Below are 21,892 nucleotides of genomic sequence, written 5' to 3'. Positions count from 1 at the left end.
ATACCACACCAGTATAGTCAACACATAGTGGTATTTCATGGGCGGCCTACAAGGCCGCACACCTGAAATCTAACTTGCTGGGAGCAAAAACAACCACATGACTTTAGTAACTGCCCACATAACAGTCCATCCAACACAATCCAACGAGCAGTGCACTCGGTAAAAGAACCTTTTTACTCTTTAAAGCAAGAGGAGTACAACAGTACAACCGCGGGGCCTATAACCTTAGCCAGACACGTGGCATCAGCTCGTGGCAGTGTTTTCAAGCTCCAGGCGGGACAAATAACCAACCTACCAAGGAGGTTTATAAGTCACCTAGGGAGCCCTGGCCAATCAGCAGCATATTACAACAAATGCCAGCATGTTCACAAGGAGGCCCAGAGGGCCTACCTGTCACATGCGGCACCAGCTAGTGGCCACTAAAGTTCTAGGAGCAAAAATAGAACCAGGTTACTAACGAGGTAACTACTTAGCTCAACTAAAGCTAAAGGAGAGACCATGCTCAAGGAAGCAAATGCAGAAAAACCGAACAACAGAGCGGTTTAACACAAGAGCTCACTCCGAGAGGCAAGCCACACAGAAACGTACTCAGTAAAAGCACCTTTTACTCTCAAAAGTGAGAGGAGTACACAACCGAACTCCAACATGATACACAGGAGGCCTATAAGGCCTACGACTTGTAAACACGTGGCGTCAGCTAGTGGCAATCACGACCCATCCATGGTGATGAGTCACATAGAAACCAACACAAAACTGTGCCAACATGCAATCTGAAAGGAGGCCTTGGTGGGGCCTTCAACTCCAGTAGCACATGGCATCAGCCAGTGGTAGTTTCATGACCAAACCAGCCAGTAGGCCAGGTACTCAGTAAAACCACCTTAACTCTTAAACAAGAGGAGTACATACTCCGCCGTAGTACTCTATGAGAGGCCTGACCTAGGGCCTACTTTTACAGAGGTGGGCGTGGCCGATGGCGGTAAATAGTCATACAAGACCAACACAAATTGTGCCAACATGTAATCTGAAAAAGGAGGCCTGGCAGGGCCTACTACTTTTAGCAACACGTAGCGCCAGCAAGTGGCCTTAAAAGGGAACTAAGCTCAAAGGGGACCAGCTCTAGACCCAACAAACAGTTGTGGGTAACTAGCTTAACACAACCTGAGCTAAGTCTACACATTCCAACAGGCAATGTACCATAACTCACATAATTACAGGGTACAATGAAATGCTAACACGGTCTAAGGGAGGCCTACAAGGCCTACAACCTCAAACGGACACGAGCGTAAACGTGAGCAAAACTCTTGACCATACACCAACAGTGCCCGTAAACAAAAGCTGCAACTAGAAGGAGGCTAAACAACAAAGAGCCAACAACTTCTACAGTTATATGTAATATAGCTGCTGTGGCAATGATCACATAGTGGGAGCTAACAGAGATCAAACTAAAAGTACGACTCTCTACACTCAACCTGAGTGTGCAATCCAACAGGTGATGCACTCAGTGAAACACATAAACCCTAGCCGGGGAGTACAAAAAACACCACGTCCTTAAATAGAGGCTAACAACAGCCTACTACTATGAGAACAGGTGCTAACCTGTGGCAGCACTAGAGTAAAGCTCACATACATGTAGGGCAAAAGCTTAGAACCCAAAGCAAACGAATGCTTTGTAAATACATGCCATCCGTTAAAGAGGATAAATGTTCTCACCAAACAGAACTTATAGATCTGTACTGAGCCCTAGAGGACGGAAGCTAAAAAGCTAGCACCGTAGCTCAAACTTGAATGAAATTCAAGGTGCTCAGGGGAAACAAAATCATAACATGATTAAAGTTCTAGAAAGTGGGGCCTAGCATGTCACTGCATAAACTTATCTACGCAAAGATAAGGGCCTACCACCTGAGAAACAGCACCAGGGAGGCTAATAACAGCCTGCTACCTTAGCTGTTAACCTCAGCCATTGCACCTACATAAACAAGGGGAAAATGGGCATACGGCCTAACAACTCCCTCAGGAGGAGGCCAGAATTAGGAACTATAAAACCTAACAAGGGATAGTAATACAAAGGGTGGTTTATAACAATATACTCCTAAACCTAGTCCTAGCCTGGGCCGCTAAGCTGTGGGCCTACGGGGCCACACGCATAGCAACACCTGGGCTTCACCTCTGAATCTCCATAGATAAGAGGAAATAAAGCGAAGCTCAACAAGCAAACAACTTTTTCCGATTACATACTCAGGAAAAACTATACAGGAACACAAGGTCAACATATGTAGAAATATAAATATAGACCCAGCTCACTTTCCTGCGGCTCGAAAACCAAAGACTCCTCCTTCCATTTTCTTTAACAAGGAGGGATGGAATCTAGGGTTCTTTAAAGCCTAAAAGAGTCTCTTACACTATCAAGCCAGAAGGCAGGCCTTTCAGAAAAATATTATCAAAGGCCCAGCCGTCAGCCTGACTGTTAAAGAAGCACCTGGGTATGTTAAATGAAACCAAAAACCCAGGAGGTGGAGGAAGAAGGGGCGAGGGCAGATGTAAAGTCGCCCTCGCAACGAGAGGGAATCGATTACGGACGCTACTGGCGTATGTGATCAATCACCTCCTTTAAAACCTGCTTCTTCCTCCCCGAGTCCAGCCATCTCTGCGCCTTGCTCTGAAAAGGAGGAGGTGCCCGAATGGCCATACTGGACCTCTGGCCCTGTCTCTGAGCCTCAGCTCGAGATGGGCCAGCCTTCTGACTAACTACATGCTCAGAAAAACTATACAGGAAAAACAAAGTCTTATTTTAAAAACATAAAATATAGACCCAGCTTACCTTCCTGCTGCTCAAAGACCGAAGACTCCTCATACTCCTTTTTTCTCTACATGAAAGGATGGAATCTAGGGTTCTTTTAAGCCTAAAAGATCCTCTCATTATCAAACCGGAAAAGCGGGCCGACAGAAAAATAATCACTATGGGCCCAGCCATCAATCTGACCATAAGAAGCATCTGAGCATGATATATGTCTATAAAATATACATACATGCCTATATATAAACATACATATATATGCATATATATATATATAGGAGGTGGAAGAAGAAGAGGAGAGGGTAGAAGTAAATCGCCCTTTTGTAGCTGGGGGATCGATTACAAACGCAGCGGTGTTTACAATCGATCACCCATCTCACTCTCGCTTCTTCCCTCTCCCGTCTGTCTGGGCTCAGATACAATGTGAACGGCTAGGGGTTTTTCCATGCCCTCCCGATCTCAAACGCGGAGATCAGGAAGGAATGGAAAGCTTATGGGAGCTGCAGCGTTCATAGACAAAAAGGAACTGCTCGTCGAGCCGTCCGCGCTTGGCCCCTTTCTTAACACGCCCTCACGGCAGCCGCAACCTGCCAGAAGCGCGTCCCAAAAACACCAGCAGCTCCGCATACACAGCAGCCACAGGAGCGCGCACTGCCGGATGCGATGACGTCAAACACGGACGTCATCGTCATCCAACAACTCATCCTCGTCAGCCCCGGGGAAGCTGAGAGAGAATACAACTCTCTCAAACTTCCCAACGACCTTACCTGCAAACCCCATGATTGCAGCTGCCGTTTTGCCTCAGCACAAACGGGGCCAGAATCACCAGGCACAGATGCGGACACCTCTTCCCTCGAGAAGAGTGCCGAACGAGAACGGAGCGTCCCGATAGGGAGACGCTCACAGTAAATAACAGAAAACACACAGACAGTGCCCTCAAGTACTGTCTATGCGCGCTCCTCTCCCAGACAGAAGACGCCCAGAAATGTGTATATCAAGTGTCAAAACCTGGGACACGGATGAACACACTCTCTTGAACATTTGTAAGGCATAATATAGATACCCTTACCTGAGTCGATACAATCACGATCAGACAGAACAGTCCCGAAAGACGAGAAGATACTGACTGTTTCTTCAGGCGCTCCTTATATACTTACGGGTCGCGCCATTTGACGTCATAGGCTCTCACCGGCCAATAGGATTGGAGTTTTGATACTTGGCTTTCAGACACCGGGTCACGTGTGACGTTCCCCATAGCGTTAGCAAACGCAGAGCGAGTTCCCTTTCGAAAGGAAACTAAAAATAAAATAATCCCATCATCCTCTATTTCTTGATTATACTCCACCAAGTCCAGAACCAGTTGAATATTATTATGTATAGATAGGCCACTAATGAATCCAGTTTGCATCTCCCCAATAATTTTGGATAAACCAGTTTCAAGCGATTATTATATATATATGGGTTAGTAATTTATAGTCATTATTTAGTAAAGTTATAGGTTGTGAATTGTCCAACAATCTACAGTCTTTTCCTGGTTTGGGAATAAGCATGATTAGGCCTTGTCTCATTGAACTAGTCAAACCAAAGTTTTAGTCATTTCCTGAAAAGCTGCAAAAAGAAATTCCCTTAATAAGTCACAAAAATGGCAATAAAAATTAGACATAATACCGTCTGGGCCAGGTGATTTATCCAATGACAGACTTATAACAGCAGAATCAAGCTCTTCAATTGTTAATTCTGCATCACATATCAATTTGAATTGTTTATTTATATGAGGGACAAATTGTCCATTTTTTTCAAAGAGGGAATTAGGGTCTAATATTGAAGAGGACGACGAATCTAAATCCTTATAAAAGTTGGCAATTTTTTTAAATTAATTGTGTATTAGAACACTCTGCCCCGTTAATAATTGAAGTTTTAACTTTTTCCATCCACTTAGATCTTGATCTAATATGCCCCCTTGGCTTTTCTCATATAGATTTCATCCAACTGTAATTGCAAAGATAATCTATCATCCACCTGCTAAAATACAGAAGAGTCGGAGACAAAGGATCACAGATAATGGAGGTTTATTGAACACCAGCAGAGATAACAGATATGCAGGTAAGTGAAATGGTAATCTTGAGGATAAATGGTGAATGATAGAATAATGATACTGTACTTTTGTTGCAGTGATGAAGATCCTGGAAGACGGGTGGATGGCAGACGAAGCAGAGTACTGGAGACACTAGACACTCACACGGAGACTGGAAACAAGAAGGAGACTTGGGAGACACTGGAGACAGGTAAGTAGTTGTACAGGAGTCCTTGAGGTAAGCATGAAGGTAAGTCTTGATGCGAACAAGACCGGACAGTGACTGAGTGCGTGTGAGTGTCTTTTAACTGGTGACTGATTGGAGTGCTGATTGAGTGCAGGTGTGTGTGATCAGTACTCTGGTGAGGGAGTGCGCTGTGAATGGGTGATGTTGGAGCCTGGCGTGTCTGTGAGGGTACCCATGAGCGTTCCTCGGGACCGTAGCCTTCCCAGTCCACGAGGTATTCCAAAAGACAACCATGGCGCCGGGAGTCCAAGATGTCGTGCACTTGGTAAGCGGCTCCGTCTTCTAGGACAAGAGGAAGGGGGGGTTCAACGGCTGCGCCAGGCTCTGTGGGAACAGAAACAGAGGGGTGGTGAGGCTTTAGTAGTGACACGTGGAAAGTTGGGTGAATGCGATACTGTGGTGGTAACTGGAGTTGATAGGTGACCGGGTTGATCTGCTTCATTATGGTGAACGGGCCAGTGAATCTGGGACTTAGCTTTCAGCAAGGCAGATGCAGTCTGATGTCCCGAGTCGACAGCCAGACCTTCTGACCTGGCTGGTATGCTGGAGCGATGGAGCGACGAAGGCTGGCTGTCAACCTGCGTCTGCGCAATGCCCGTTGAAGCTGGTGGTGTGCAGAGTCTCAGACCCTCTCGCTCTCTCGGAACCAGTAGTCGATGGCTGGAACATCTGACGGTTCCCCTGACCAGGGGAACAATGGGGGTTGGTAACCGAGTACGCACTGAAATGGAGTGAGTCCAGTGGTAGGCTGTTGCAGAGAGTTTTGTGCGTACTCGGCCCAACCCAGGAACTGGTTCCAAGAGTCCTGGTGGCCATGACAGAAGGTACGAAGGAAGCGACCGATCTCTTGGATCTTCCTCTCCGTCTGCCCGTTCTACTGTGGGTGGTATCCAGACGAGAGGCTTACGGTCACACCTAGGAGCGAGAAGAAGGCTTTCCATACTCTGGATATGAACTGAGGTCCTCTATCCGACACAATGTCTTCAGGAATTCCGTAATACTGGAAGATGTGGTTGAACATGAGTTCAGTGGTCTCCATGGCTGTGGGTAGTCCCTTTAAAGGAATCAGACGACAAGATTTAGAGAATCTGTCAATAATCACCAAGATGCAGGTACAGTTATCGGAAGCAGGTAGGTCGGTTATGAAGTCTACTCCTAGGTGTGACCAGGGTCTGTTGGGAATGGGCAGAGGATGGAGTTTGCCAGAGGGAAGATGGCGGGGGCTCTTCGAGATGGCGCATTCCTTGCATCCCTGCACGTACCTTCTGACGTCGGCTGCCATATTTGGCCACCAGAAGCGCTCTTTCAGCAGCGAGAGGGTTTCATTGACCCCGGGGTGGCCAGTGCCCAATGACGTGTGGGAAGAGTGGATGAGTGGAGTGCGCCGTGTCCAGGTGATGTACTGCAAATCTTGTGGGCAACCCGGTGGAGTGTTGGTGGAAGCATTGGAGGAGGATATGGTCTCCGTTTTTCAGGAATGATGGGTTCAGATTCCTCTGTGTTTTCCTCAGGATTGTGGAGACGAGATAAGGCGTCTGCCTTGACATTCTTTGGCCCAGGACAATAGGAGATGGTAAAGTTAAAATGGGTAAAAAACAGCGCCCAGCGTGCCTGTCGAGGATTTAACCTCTTAGCATCTCTAAGATACTCCAGGTTCTTGTGGTCGGTTAGTACCAGGAAGGGGTGTTGTGCACCCTCCAACCAATGTCTCCACTTTTCAGGGCCAGCTTGATGGCGAGAAGCTCCCTGTTGCCGATGTCATAGTTGACCTCCGCCGGGTTGAGTTTGCGGGAGAAGAAAGCACATGGATGGAGTCTACTTGGATTCCCCTGCTGCTGAGATAGTACCGCTCCCACTCCTGTGGTTGACGCGTCAACCTCAACGATGAAGGGTTTCTCTGGATCAGGATGAACGAGGAGGGGAGCGGTGATGAAGGCTTCTTTCAGGGTGTTGAAAGCACTCGTGGCAGCTGGTGTCCAGGACAGAGACGGGCTTGTTGCGGAGAAGGATGGTTAATGGACTGGAGATGATGCTGTAATCTTGAATGAAACAACGGTAGAAATTTGCAAAGCCTAGGAATCGTTGGAGTTCTTTAATGGATGATGGTATTGGCCAGTTCCTGATGGCATCCACTTTCCCCCTGTCCATCCAGATGCCACTGCTATCGATGTTGTATCCAAGGAACTGCACTGTGGGTTGGTGGAATGAGCACTTCTCTGCCTTGAGGAACAGGTGGAAGTCCCTCAGGCGTTTCAGGACCTCCGCAATGTGTTGGCGATGTTCAGCCATACTCCAGGAGTAGATCAAGATGTCGTCGATGTAAACCAGTACGAACTTGTAGAGGAACTCCCAGAGTACCTCGTGGATGAAATCCTGGAATACGGAGGGGGCATTGACCAGGCCATACGGCATCACGAGATATTCGTAGTGTCCAGTAGGTGTCACGAAGGCTGTCTTCCACTCATCCCCCTCATGTATCCGGATGAGGTTGTAGATGCTGCGGAGGTCCAACTTGGTGAAGACAGTGGCACCACGGAGATGGCACTCACCATGGGACGAGGAGGACGAATGGGGCATGCGGAGATAACATGCCCAGATGCACCACAATATAAGCACAGACCCTGGGCCAGCCACCTCTGCCGCTCAGCTTGAGGCAGCTGCATGTTATCCAGTTGCATGGGCTCGTGGGCTGGTTCTGGAGGGCTGACGGATTCTGGTTGGCGGAGGGAAGTGGTAAACAGTGACTGGCCCTGGTGCTCTTCGAGACACGACTGCATACGAGTGGCGAAGCGGATGGAGAGTTGGATGAAGCATTCAAGCCCGATGGTGTCCTCGTATGCAGCGAGATGCAACCGCACTCGTGTATTTAAACCTTGACAATACGTGGTTAGCAAGGATTGCTCGTTCCATCCACTGGCGGCAGCGAGAGTCCTGAACTGAAGAGCATATACATTCACAGTCATAGTACCTTGTTTTAAATGATGCAGTTGCTCACCAATCGATGAATCCCAGGCAGGTTTACCAAAAACTTCTTTGAAGTGAGCGACAAAGCTGGTGAGCGACTGGGTGATTGAATTATCTTAAGACCAAAGAGTTTCGGCCCATCGAAGCGCCTTGCCAGTTAACTGTGAAATAATAAATGCTACCTTGGAACGATCATCTGGGTATAAGTGCGGTTACATCTCCAGGACCAGCGAACATTGCAGAATGAATCCGTTGCAATCCTCCGCCGCACCTGAGAAGGGTGCGCCAGTTTAGCCATGGGACTGGCGTACACAGGTGGTGAAGGGGTGATGGCGGTGTTGACAGAGGTGATCGCTGGTAGAGGTGCAGGTGGATTAGAGGTGAGTGCTTGGCACAAAGCGTCAATGAGCTCTTGGAAGGGATCAGGGGTGCTCATGCTGGTGTTCTACGGTCTAGGTCCGGTCTTCTGTTACAATACAGAAGGGTCGGAGACAAAGGATCACAGATAATGGATGTTTATTGAACACCAGCAGAGATAACAGATATGCAGGTAAGTGAAATGGTAATCTTGAGGATAAATGGTGAATGGTAGAATAATGATACTGTCCTTTTGTTGCAGTGATGAAGATCCTGGAAGACGGGTGGATGGCAGACGAAGCAGAGTACTGGAGACACTAGACGCTCACACGGAGACTGGAAACAAGGAAGGAGACTTGGGAGACGCTGGAGACAGGTAAGTAGTTGTACAGGAGTCCTTGAGGTAAGCATGAAGGTAAGTCTTGATGCAAACGAGACCGGACAGTGACTGAGTGCGTGTGAGTGTCTTTTAACTGGTGACTGATTGGAGTGCTGATTGAGTGCAGGTGCGTACTCTGGTGAGGGAGTGCACTGTGAATAGGTGATGTTGGAGCCTGGCGTGTCTGTGACACCACCATTAAACTTAATTTGTTATAATATTAATTTATTTCTTTAATAATAGAGGTCTTTTTTAAAATATAAGATTTGTTTTGTAATGATAGTTTGAGAATCTGTTATATACAGTAATGTATAGAGCAACTTGTACCTGTTGTGGTATGCGTGGCTAATGAGGTATATACGGTAGATGGGGAGTCAACACAGAGTGCGTTAATGCTGCTACATGTTGCGCAGTGGTAAATAAATAACAGAAACGGATGTGGCTCGTATCGCCACATTTATACATGCCGTGCTAACATTACATGATGTTAGAAGTCAACGTGACGACATGGCAAAGTTTTCTCCACCCGAAAGTTTTGACTTTAGTCATCCCAAGCTCTGGCCTGAATGGAAGCAGCATTTCCACAGATTCCGTATAGCCATGAAGCGGGACAAAGAGTTAGGAGAAGTTCAAGTTTGTACCCTTTTGTATTCTCTCGGGAAGGAGGCAGAACACATTGTATGCACATTTGTGTAATCGGATTATGGCGACGAGAATAGGTACGACATAGTTTTAAGGAAATTGGACAATTACTTCGTGCCTAAAGTCAACATGATACATGAACGGGCGAGATTTTATCAGCGTGTTCAAAAGCAAGGTGAAAGTGTGGAGGAATTCATTTGTAGCTTACATGAACTGGCTGAAACATGCGCATTTGGAGAAGCTAAAAGTGAAAATATAAGAGACAGACTGGTGATTGGTGTTGATAAAGATTTGTCCCAGAGCTTACAAATGATGTCTGACTTATCGCTTGAGATGGCGTGTAGACACGCACAGCAGTCGGAAACAGATAAAAAGTCATGTTTCTGAACAGAGTAGATCTTCAGCATTGAATGAAGTTTCACAAAGGAAGCACAGCACATCATTTCGACCAAAAGGGACGTTCAAGCCAGAAAACATAGAAAGAAAATGGACACAGAGAACAAATAGCCAAAATAACACAATCAAATGACTCAATCGTGGGGAAGTGCATGCATGCGATGTGGCATACAACATCCAAAGAGTGTCAACTGCCCAGCGAGAAGAACAGAGTGTCGACAGTGTGGTAAGAGAGGCCATTTATGCTATTGTGTGTCATACTCTACATGTTAGTGATGTAAATGTAGTGCAGGAAGAGCGCGAAGATTCGTTGAATCTTCTGAAGCACCTTCATGACTGAAGCACCGGGTCTTTCCTTTTTTGATGTGAACAAACCAACCATTGTAAGTGTGGACGCTAGCAGTTATGGACTGATCCCGCTCATCAATAGCAAGGAAATTGGTTCCTCTGAGATGCCAGCGACTCTTGATTTGACTGATAAGGTTCAATGCCAAGGCTGAATATGTACCAGGGAAATCACTGGTTGTTGCTGATAATATTTCTAGACATCCATCTTCGACACCACATCTGGATTCAGTGGAGCTTACAGATGACATTACGGTCCTGAAGGAGTCCACTAGGGCTGCCTGGACAATGTCATGCTGAACGAGGTCATAGAAAGCACAAAGACAGATTCCGAGTTGCAGGTGGTAATGAAGTAAGTTAGACAGGGATGGCACGTCAAGCCTTACTTAGCTGTGAAGGTTATGTTGTCTGTGTGTCATGATCTTCTGATTTATAGTGACAGGATCCTTATTCCAAGTGTCATGAGAGCTGAGATCAAGAAGAAACTTCATGATGGTCACATGGGGATCGTCAAGTGTAGAGAGCGTGCAAAACAAAGTGTTTGGTGGCCTGGGATTAGCAAGGAGATCCAGGTATTTACGGAGAACTGTGCTTTCTGTCAAACAAATAAGCCAGCACAACATCAAGAACCTCTGATGACTATCCCATTACCAGACGCACCTTGGGTGAGAATTGCAGCTGACATTTGCGAAGTCAACAAAAGAAACTACCTTGTAGTGGTTGACTATTTTTCTAGATTCATCGACATTGCCTATCTTCCAGATATGTCAGGAAAAACGGTGGCATTAAGATTGAGCAACATGTTCGCTAGATGGGGATGTCCTGATACCCTTGTTACGGACAATGGTCCGCAATTCGTTTGTCAGTAGTTTCAGGATTTTGCAAAAGCTTACAGGTTTCACCACATCACCATGAGCCTGTATTTTCCATAGTCAAATGGTGAGGCTGAAGGGCCATGAGAATCGCAAAGCACATTCTCAGGTAAGAGGATCCTTTTCTAGCTCTTCTAGCTTACAGAGCTACACCCATCCAGGCCACAGGCTACAGCCCTGTGCTGTTGATGCTTGGATGTCAGCTGAGAACACCGGTTCCTGTCCTGGAAAAGAAACCTGAGTGGTCTGATTTCTCAAAGGTGAGAGTAACAGACAATATGATGAAATCTAACTACAAGCTTTATTATGACAGACGTCATGTTTGTCGACCGTTGCTTGAACTCAAACCTGGAGACCCTGTTACAGTCAAAACGGACAACTAGAAAGGCTGGAACAAGACAGCTACAGTTGTTTGTAAAAACACAACTCCTCTTACGTATTTCGCACAGAGAATGGAGACTTGAGAAGAAACAGAAAGCATCTCCGTTTCTGCAACCCATCTTCACACCAATGTGAGTTTGACAAAGAGAGAGGTGTGGATGAAGAACAGACACAAGCTGAACAACATCCAAGTAATCAAGATCAAAACTTAGAGCAAGACGTTCCAGAACAACAAAAAAAAAGTTGTTACATCCAGAGGAAGAGTTGTTAAACAGCCTGGTTACTTGAAAGACTTCGTAGTTAGTACATAGATTGCTACATGAGGCAGAATAATCCTCAGCATCTATGTGGGTGATCCCTAGATAGTCATTCATAATTCTAAAGAAGATTTAATTTCTAAACAATTGTTTTAATAAGATGTTTGAAAGAAGAAGACACTGAAAGCTGTTTGTTTGTTTATTATGTTTATTGGTATTGTTGTGGAATGCTCACATGTTAATACAGAATAATATTTGAAAAAAAGGGGAAGATGTAATGATAGTTTGAGAATCTGTTAGGTTATATACGGTAATGTATAGAGCAACTTGTACCTGTTGTGGTATGCGTGGCTAATGAGGCACATACGGTAGACGGTGAGTCAACACAGAGTGCTTTAATGCTGCTACATGTTGCGCAGTTGTAAATAAATAACAGAAACAGAGTAACGCTTGTATCTCCTCATTTATACATGCTGTCCTAACATTACAGTTTAGCTGTTTACTATATTAAATAGATAACTGGTGAAGTTTGTATTTAAAGAATTCCCATTTACTTGTCCAGGAAACCAGGCTATTATCATTAGCAATATTTGAAACAATATCTTTGACCAATTTAATATAATCTTCATTTCTGAGAAGGTTAGAGTTATTATTATTATTAAATTTTTATTTGACATGGACATCACAGCTACACTGGACGAACCATATGCACTTGCTTAAGTGTTTTAGCACACATGCTAATTTTCAACACCAGTCCACAGGAGGCTTTTCAGAGAGCAAAAAAGAAAAGCTTTCTGTTTGTAGAGTTTCTCTAGAAATATGTGGGAGTGTCACTATTCTTTAACACTTGTGTGGTCACAAGGATTTGCTTGTTGCTACAGTTACATATTTTGTTTTGGCTACAAATCAATTGTGTTATTGTATTAGTCTTCCCTTCCAGACTCCCCTGTGACTAAATTCAGTGTCTCATTAAACTTCCTACATGAGTACTGTGTTGACACTGTTTAGACAAGCTACAACAGAGTGAGGAAAAAAAGAAAGAAAGATGCACACCACAGCAATCGTTGTGATTGAGTTTGTCATGTTAATACTGGAAATCACACACATCTGTTTTTTAGTATGTTATATTAAGAATGACATTTATAAAAAGAAATTCACATACAAGAAACATACATTTTTGTGAGGAAATATATTTATTTACTTAAATAGGTGTACACCCAATCTTTGCTTTATATATATTAGTGCTGTCAAAAGCATCTAACACACACACACAGACACATGTGTTTGTTTTTGTGTGTTTGTATATATATGGCAATTTGTCTATAGAGGAAATTGCTAAAAAAATATATATCCCCTGTTTCACAGACAAGGCTTAAGCTAGTCCTAGACTAAAATGCATGTTTGAGCTTTTTTAACTTGCACTGACATATCTTAAAATATGTCAGAGGCAGAGCCATTGTTTTGTCTCAAGATGCACACCAGTGAAGTTTTTTTTTTTTTTTTTTTTTTCCTGTCCTAGGGTACGTTTATAAAAGTTTATAAACTTAAATACCCTAATTAAACTAAGACCTAATCCTGACTTACTCTAAGCCCTGTCTGTGAAACCAGGCCATAGAAACTGTTATCATTAAATATTGTTTTGTTCAGAAAAAAATATTGCCAGAGTTTAAACAGGTAGGTTAAGTATAAAGATTGAACTCAACAGATTTCCTGACCACTACATTACTTCAACAAAACAGCAGGTTTTGCTCTTTGAGGAGCTTGAGGTTAAAGGAGCGCAGATGTGCACATATGCACTGAGGTCATTAGTATGCAGGATTGATGGCGTCCGGAGGCTGGTAGCCCATATTCACGGCTTGAGTTGGCTGGTTAAAAGCTTGTGGCTGCTGGTGAACTGGGTTGATGGTTGGGTTAATGACCACTAGGGAGTGCCGTCGAGCCTTCAGCTCTCTCGCCATCTGACACCAGACGCATACAGGGCAACAGGTCACCACACAGCAGTCATCTTGTATCGAACCCTTAATGAGAGAAAATAACTTTAAATCTAAAGTGATGTGAAACTGAGTAGTCTAAAAGGGGAGGGTGGGTGAAACATCAGCCCATACAAAATGGGGACATAAATTTGAGCCATGCAACATCTAAACATGATATAGAGCTATTCATTTTGTATTTCCTAAACTGGAAGAGAATTAGCATTTTTGAGGAATTTCCTAATATTTTCATTTTGTAGATAAAATAAGGTGTGTTGAACACTACTTGAAAAGACTTTCATGTTTTGTTCTACAAAAAGTTATATTCAGTCAAACCTCAAATGTAAATTTTAAAGTTTTTTTTTTTTTTTTTTAAAACATAAGATTCTAACAAGTTGTTATATAAGCACTACAATGTTTTTCCAATTCGTAAACAAATATACTTACACCACTGTGGTAGTTTTATTCAAATACCGATACAATGCATCAGGTTTCCTCAAAAACATTAAGCAGCACAACTGTTTTCAACATTGATAATAATCAGAAATTTTTCTTGAGCAGCAAATCAGCATATTAGAATGATTTCTGAAGGATCATGTGACACTGAAGACTGGAGTAATGGATGTTGAAAATTAATTTATTTTAAATAGTAATAATTGACAAAAATTGTAATACAACATAGTAACATACTACTAATAAATAGTAATTACATAGTAATTACCTTAATGTGGTACCTCTCTCTCATACTGCTCCTCATGGCCAGTGTAATAGGGTGCAACATGCCTCCAAAGCATATCTCCAGCAAGGGGAGACAGAGACACTCTCCAAAATCCTCACTGGTCTTACACATGAGGCAGTATGTACACCAGAAACCACAGCAACCTGCCACAGGAAAACAGATGTCAAATGTTTGAATTTGTTATGCATTCAGATCATACGCAAGCACACATCCTCAAACACAAATATGTGCTCACAGTTGATTTTCATCATTCCTCATACTAACATATGCCTAACTCTGTATTATACTTCCAATAATTTCCCTTTTTCTCTCTCACCAAACACTTACAAATGCCCATGTCTTCGCAGCAGTCACACACTCCGCTGCTCCACTGGTTTAGCCTCAAGTTATCAGTGGTAACAACCATGGCTGGCTGGACACTTACAGCTGAATGTGCCATCATCATTCCACTGAGCTGGGAAAACACATGGGAAAATCCACAGACAAATAAGAATGCTTGTCTTCAACAAACACTTCTAATAAATAAATATAAATAGATTTGTATTTATTTACAGAGGCATGTGTTTTACATGCACATTAATATTTATTTTTTATTTTTTAATTTTAATACTAATAAAGTAAGCAATAATTAAGGTCTAAGCAGCGGTGCTGTATTGTGAATACAGTCATGGCTGAAGAGCGTGACAGTGACTTGTAAATTCACAATACAGCACAGCCTCCCTTACTTTATTACTTTATTTATTTATTTTTTTTTAAGTAAAATAATAAAAATAGTCCCTGACAGAGACACTTTAATGGGGGAAGGGTGTGGCTTCAAAATTAAAAGTGAATGAATGATGCAGACATGCAGGGGTCACTCATACTTCATTAAATTAATAGTAAACCCTTATTTTTGCTGAAATGCATAATACATGGAACAGTTTTGACAGTATATTGTTTGTTTATGTTGCTAAGGGTGTTCCCAAGCGCCAAATGAAAGAGAGTTTGAAAGCTGAAAGAGTTGAAAGAGAGTTGAAAGAGAGTTTCTTTCTGCGTCCCGCAGTACTACAAACCACGCCCCTGCAAGTTACACCTACTACAAGCTAAGCCTCCCGCGAAGAAACAAGCATGGATGTCATTGAATAAAACAATCTTTAAGTAAGGTATTTTTATTTAGCTTATATTGCTTTAGAATCTTATGAACGAAATAAAAGCTATTATTAAAACATAAAATAAATGATACTGTCAAATTAATACAGATTCATGGTAATTATAGCTAAATACCTACCCCTTCCATAAATGTAAAGTTAACTGAAGAGTTTCATAATTAAAATACTTTAAAAACTGATGAAAACAAACAGGATGACTTATGGCGTCAGTGATCTGTGTTATATGATCTGTATGCCTTATCACTAGGTGGTGATGGCGAAGTTAAAAAAGCGAGCAAGGTGAGGTAGAAGAAGAGCAGTGCTAGTAAAAACTGCTGCATTCCAATTCAGCAGCTGCATCCTTCGAAGGGTGCATTTGAAGACCGATTGCATCAATGCACCATGACAAAGGCTGTCCCAATTCGAAGGCTCCTTCAAATGCGGCCTCCAAATGCATCCTTTGTTTCCCATGAAATGAAGGATGCAACAGATGGATCCTTTGTGGCCTTGCCTACCCCAGAATTCATTGTGCTCCAGTGACGACATAATTTTTTTTGAGAGAAATTGACGAACACTTTTAAACGTAAGTATTGGGTTTCAACTTACTCAAATATCTAATGATAAAAATGTAAAAATAAAAGAAAACCTTTAAAGCGGTTCAAATGTTGACATATCTTACTAAGATTTGATTATAAATAGTTTATACTCTTTATTATATACAGAAATGGACCATGGTGAATATATTTAGACAGTTTGTTAGCCCTGTTTTGTTTTCCGACATTTTAATATAACTTTCAAGTCTTGTACAAGCATTAGTCACTCATCAACAGCAGCTGTCACAGTTGCTAGGCGACAAGAACAGTCCTCCTTAGGCTAGACCATACCATTTAACAATGCTCAGTCTGACCTTTGCAGCCTTCGAAGGCGTGGCCTTTTAAGTTCGAGTTCTTCGAAGGATGCAGCCTCTGAATTGGGACACAGTGATTTCCATCAGCGATTCAGAACACAAAAGAAGATATTATGAAGAATGTAAGTAACCAAACAGTTGATGGGCCTTACTGACGTCCATAGTATAGGGAAAAAAAAAAAAAAAAATACTATAGAAGTCATTGGGGCCCATCAACTGTTTGTGTATCAGTATCAGTGCATTGGATCTGTGGATTAGGTCTTAAAGTGGCAGCCTAATATTTCTGCTGCTTTCTGTGTTTTTAATGTTAATCAAACAACAAAGCACAAAGAAAAAACATTCATTGCTCTTGACTGAATAACTTTTGTAACTTTAATAAGGATTAGTTTAATTTATACAGTGAGGACTATCCAGTGTTATTTATTTGATAAATTTATTCAGTGTCTCTACCTGGAACCTGCTGTTACTTGTCTTTAATAAAGTTTTAAATTTATATTAGTAAAGCTAGTAATTTTAGCTGTGATATTGAAATGGGAATAGAGAATTGTGAATTTTCACTGGTATCTAAACTTTTGTCTCATAACAGTTTCATGGCCGGTAAAAAAAATATTTATAGCTGGTAAATTTTCTTAAGTCACCAGCCATTGGTAAATGTGGCCAAAAGTTAGTTTTAGGCCCTGAAGCAGTCATTGCCATGCTTTATTGTAAATAAAACACAGATATCACCAATCACCATCAAGGAACAGAACTATCTGTTTTATAATCATTATTATACTTTGGTAAAATTACATTTAATTATTTGTGAAGGTTTTCCAGTTTCAATTTAACCTGAACAATTTAACCCCACTTTGAATGACAAAACAGATTAAGTGAATAGCAGTGCTAAAAGTTGATAAATCCACACTGGATTTAGTTTTGAGGTTGTAGCATCACAAAAAACGTCTGAGAGTAAAAACAGTTATCTGTCCCATTTTTGCATAGCTCACAACATCTAAAATGAAGTATTTACTGTAAATTTTTTTAAGGCTTCAAGCCTTTCTGAGTCAGTTGTATATTTTGTGAGAAAGACAATGTTTAGAAGCCTAGACAGAGGTTTCTGAACTTTCTACAAGTCGGATGGAGAGGATTTAAATCACATCATATTAAATAGAGACAGCAAAGAGCTACATGGTTGCTTTTAGTCTTAAGTCTTCCATTATCTAATATCTCCACTACAATCAGAGATCACGGTGAAACTCGAGCTAGATTGAAAAAGAAAAATCCCTTCTTCACCCACAGGGCCAGTCCGCTCCCTCACTCCAGAACAGAGGAACACAATGCAAATTTCCAAACCTTTTATTCTGTCAAAGAGTATCAGAGCATAAAGAGTGGGAAGGAAGAAGTAATGGAAAATAATAGAGCAGTATGGTTGCCAATGACCAAGAATAACATGAAATGAAAGCACATAAGTGAGGTCAGGGAACTGGTTTTTCATATACTTTCCCCCTTCATTTTACTTGTAAATGGCCTCCACAGGTTCTCCTATGTCACGGACAGGAAACATTCAGCATAATGTATTTGAAAATGCAAAAGAAGTGCTTTAGAAAATTGCAAGAATATGATTTTTAAAGTATCAAGAGGTGCTACTGTCAAATACAATTAAAGCTGCAGTGCCTGGACATGCTAAACTAATACTAATTTGAAAAACAAGACATAAATTTACATTCATACACAACTTTGTTGCTGTGCAAAAGCTAAATTAATAGCAAAAAGTCCTAAAACATCTGAAAAACAATCTAATAAAAAGTCATCAGATATAGGAACAGTTCAGAAATGGAATACTACAGAAAAGTGATGCATATTTACACAAGCGTAGAAAACGGTGTACTTGCCTGAAGTCTGGTCTTCAGAGGCTGTGTATAAGACGTGTGTTGATGCACTGCTTTTCACAGCAGGAAGGAAACCAAAAAGCTCTAGGTGGAGCACCTTGTGTGTGACCACAGGTGAGTACAACAGACATGAGGACGTCACACAACCCCTACCCTTCACCATTATAAATGCAGCATAATAGAAAAGCAGGTGCATTTCTGTTGTGATCAGGGAATTTAAGACAATTATTAGACATTGTTATTCATATTGAATATAAAGCAGTTAATGACATTTATAAAAGTTGATATTATGATAATATTAAAAGATCTTTGTAAATAGACTTATTTGCGCAGTAACCCTTATGATGTAAGACATCCTGGAACAAAACCGGTCTGCAGGCACTGAGCAGAATAAATAAAGGTTTGCTAAACAACAGCATGTTTAATGTAAAATGTAAACACTGCAATGTACATGGTGATGAATCAGTAAACATACAAAGATTAAATCTGCTCTGGTAATAAAAACCCATTGTCTCAATTGTCTGTGACATCTGAACCTGGGATCAGGTTCTAAACCTCTATTATGCATTTTAACATTAATACACGCAAACACAATCACTATTATAATTCTGTGTTGTCCTATCTCATCCGGTAAAATAAATTGTGTAGTCTGTCTCTTAGTCAAGCTATTCAAAAATGAAACCTGATTTGAGAGCTTAGTTTGTATTCGAATGTATGAGGCACTCCCACATGGGCTTCATAGTTTCTCTCGATCAATACACAAGAGCTAAAATGCCTGTTTTTATTTAGCAGTGGTTAGCAAAGCTACATAGTTTCACAATGCTGGTTATAAAGGAGCAAATTTATCAGCTAATATAGTTCTTTCCACAATCAGCATCCATTTTTTTAAAGGCCTGAATTCAATGTTGCAGTAGGCATTTTGTTCATAACCTTGAATGAATGATGAATGATTGATTGAAATGAATGATTTTCCTGCTAATGAATATAAAAAAGGAAAATAGGCACACAAAAAATGACATCATTTGGACACTTTCTGTAGTTTGGTGAGAAGACAATAAAATAACTGGCATTTGTCAAGCTAAACCACTCAACTCTACTGACACACACACATTGTTGGTGGTAACATATCTCAGCCTCAGACATCATGCCCACGGACCGTTGGATGAACGTCATAAAAAGAAATGGTCAGGGTCCAAGCCAAATTTCATTAATTTTCTCCAGATCATCAAGGACTACAGCACTTTGGAGAATATTGTCAACAAAAAAAAGCAAAAAAGACTTGTAGTATTTTTCGTGGATACTTTTTTTGATTAATGAATTAATGTTTTGTACACTCTGGTATTATTCTGTACATATCTGTATACTGTTGTATATTCTGTTCTGTTCATAAAAAAAAAGAAGTCTGATGTGCAAGGCACACAAATTGGGAAACAATTCGGGAGTTTCAAAGTTGTCATCTGATTGGTTGAATTCTCAAAGATTTTTGGGAGACTTGTGTGTTGCATTCTTTAAAGGTCAACCTGGAAACAAGGCTGTCGTGACGCCAAACCCCCTTGTGACGGCCCGAGTGGTGGCTCCACAAGAGCGATAATGTGGATGTATCATCTATCTTACACACACACAGGTTTGTTTTGCTATCAAAGTGAGGACATTCCATAGGCATAATGGTTTTTATACTGTACAAACTGTACATTCTATCCCCCTACACTACCCCTACTCCTAAACCTACCCATCACAGAAAACATTCTGCATTTTTAATAAAACATTCTTTAGTATGTTTTTAAAGCTATTTTAAATATGAGGACTCATGAAATGTCCTCATATTTATTGTTTACGTCGTAATACCCATGTCATTATACAAATTTGTGTCCTCTTAAATCACAAAAACACGTGCGCACGCACGCACATATCTACATGAAGGACATGTTCATTCATTTAATGTTAATTTTTATTTAAATTTCCCTCTTTTGTCATTCACATTCATTTTGGTTTCAGTATAATGATCGCTTCTAATAACCACACAAAACAATCAATATTCATTAGTTCTTTATTGTTAGGTTTGCATGTTTACATTTTACAACACATCTTTATATACATTGTTACTGATTTGAAGTACACACAAATTAGTTACGTTGTAACTGTTACTTACATTTGTTTCTATTTTGAGTTTAAGTTTACCGGTGATGTGTGGCGATGATCTTCAGATATGGTCTGCTGCAGCCGCACCCTGGCGTGACGAAAATTAGGCTGTGTTTTTTTCCCCTGTTATTATAAGTCATACCTTAAAGAAAAGTATGCCTAAAGCTCCACCCTTTCGGCAAGTGGAAGAAAGGGGTGAGGAGGACCAGGACGTGGCAGGAGTTGAAGGAGGCAAGGCAACAGGAGACAGAAGTTTTGGTGACCGAGTTGGCAAAACTGCTTCGAACCCATATGGCCAGGACGGAAGGCTGGGAGACTGCAAGACAGCAGGAGCAGGCAGATCAGGAGCGACGGTTCTCCAGCACCAGTTCAGTCTTTTGGAAATGGAAGTCCAAGCATGCACCTCTCCTAATCTTCACTTACCTGATATTGGCCGGGAGGCCCGGGAAAGGCCCGATAGGGATCCTTCAGATTCCGATGGACACTCTGTGGCTTTGGCTTATCAGCAAAGTTTTAATCAGGTTGAGGACAAAATAGGCCCGCCATTATCTCTGATACCTTGATTGGAGAAGCTGAGTGACACTGATGATGTAGAGCACTTCCTTGTTACTTTTGAGAGGATTGCTGTTGCTTGTAGGTGGACTAAAACTGATTGGGTTTGGCATTTAATCCCTTTGTTGACTGGTAAAGCAAGAGCAGCTTATATCAATATGGATCTGAACAAGTCTACTGACTGACAAAGTGAAGTATGCTATTTTAAAGAAATACAATGTCAATGCTTATCGACAAAAGTCGGCTCAAGGAACTCTTTGGAAAGTGGATCCAGCCTAAGAGGAAAATGGTGGAGGAGGTGAGTGAAATCATCATTCTGGAGCAATATCTTAAAACACTGTCCCCTGAACTCCAGGTGTGGATTCGAGAAAGAGATCCCAGAATAGCAGCGGAAGCAGCGTCTTTGGCGGATGTGTTTGTTGCAGCCAGAGGAAAGAATAAGCCGTGGGCTTGGAAACCTGTTAATGACCGCCGTTCTTCCGACATGCCTCACTTTCAGCAAAAGAAAGTGGAGGGGTCTGGTAAGCCCTACATGGGGACAACCCACTTCAGCCAAATTAAATTTAGCTTTAAATTAACAACCTCCCATATGTTACCTGTGTGGTCAAGAAGGGCATACTAAAGAGACAAGAAAAGGTAAATTATGCTGCTCATACAGTGTCTGAAAATATGACCTCTAACTTACCTGTGATCTTCCAGATGCCCACCAACATCATTCAGATGCAGCAGGAAGATGCTAGTCTCACGGAGTGCTTTGCTGCTGCAGAGGTAAGAGAGCAGCCTCTAAATGACAGTACAGCCAGATATGTGATAACAAAGGGACTACTCTATCGAGAAATCAGGGCCCAGAAACAACTGGTGGTTCCACAGTGTGTTCGAGAG

General features: G+C 41.9%; 2 protein-coding genes across 3 annotated transcripts in view; one reads left to right on the top strand and one right to left on the bottom strand.

Moving 5' to 3' along the window:
• LOC127516283 (uncharacterized) overlaps nucleotides 1-21,892 on the top strand; it is a 344,148-nt gene that overhangs the window by 37,417 nt on the left and 284,839 nt on the right. The window lies entirely within an intron of this gene.
• On the bottom strand, nucleotides 12,879-18,445 carry ponzr6 (plac8 onzin related protein 6). Of its 2 annotated transcripts, none has more exons than XM_051900775.1 (4): nucleotides 18,323-18,445; nucleotides 14,745-14,871; nucleotides 14,400-14,560; nucleotides 12,879-13,726 (listed from the first exon to the last, which is right to left on the bottom strand). In XM_051900775.1, the coding sequence occupies exons 2-4, from the start codon at nucleotides 14,860-14,862 to the stop codon at nucleotides 13,514-13,516; spliced, it is 492 nt and encodes a 163-aa protein (XP_051756735.1). In that variant the 5' UTR covers nucleotides 14,863-14,871; nucleotides 18,323-18,445; the 3' UTR covers nucleotides 12,879-13,513. The 2 variants fall into 2 exon arrangements, with proteins under 2 accessions (XP_051756735.1, XP_051756736.1); XM_051900776.1 differs by lacking the exon at nucleotides 18,323-18,445 and adding an exon at nucleotides 16,452-18,310.

The sequence above is a fragment of the Ctenopharyngodon idella genome, chromosome 7 (assembly GCF_019924925.1).
Source record: "Ctenopharyngodon idella isolate HZGC_01 chromosome 7, HZGC01, whole genome shotgun sequence".
Taxonomy (NCBI): Eukaryota; Metazoa; Chordata; class Actinopteri; order Cypriniformes; family Xenocyprididae; genus Ctenopharyngodon; species Ctenopharyngodon idella.
Note: the sequence above shows the minus strand (reverse complement) of the source record. Positions and strands in the feature narration are given on the sequence as shown.

Excerpts from the sequence above, each read along its gene's own strand:
- ponzr6 (XM_051900775.1), bottom strand. The coding sequence starts at position 14,862 with ATGATGATGGCACATTCAGCTGTAAGTGTCCAGCCAGCCATGGTTGTT. Across the intron at positions 14,561-14,744 it reads CTGCGAAGACATGGGCATTT|GTTGCTGTGGTTTCTGGTGT; the intron begins GTAAGTGTTTGG and ends TTCCTGTGGCAG. Across the intron at positions 13,727-14,399 it reads GAGAGAGGTACCACATTAAG|GGTTCGATACAAGATGACTG; the intron begins GTAATTACTATG and ends TCTCTCATTAAG.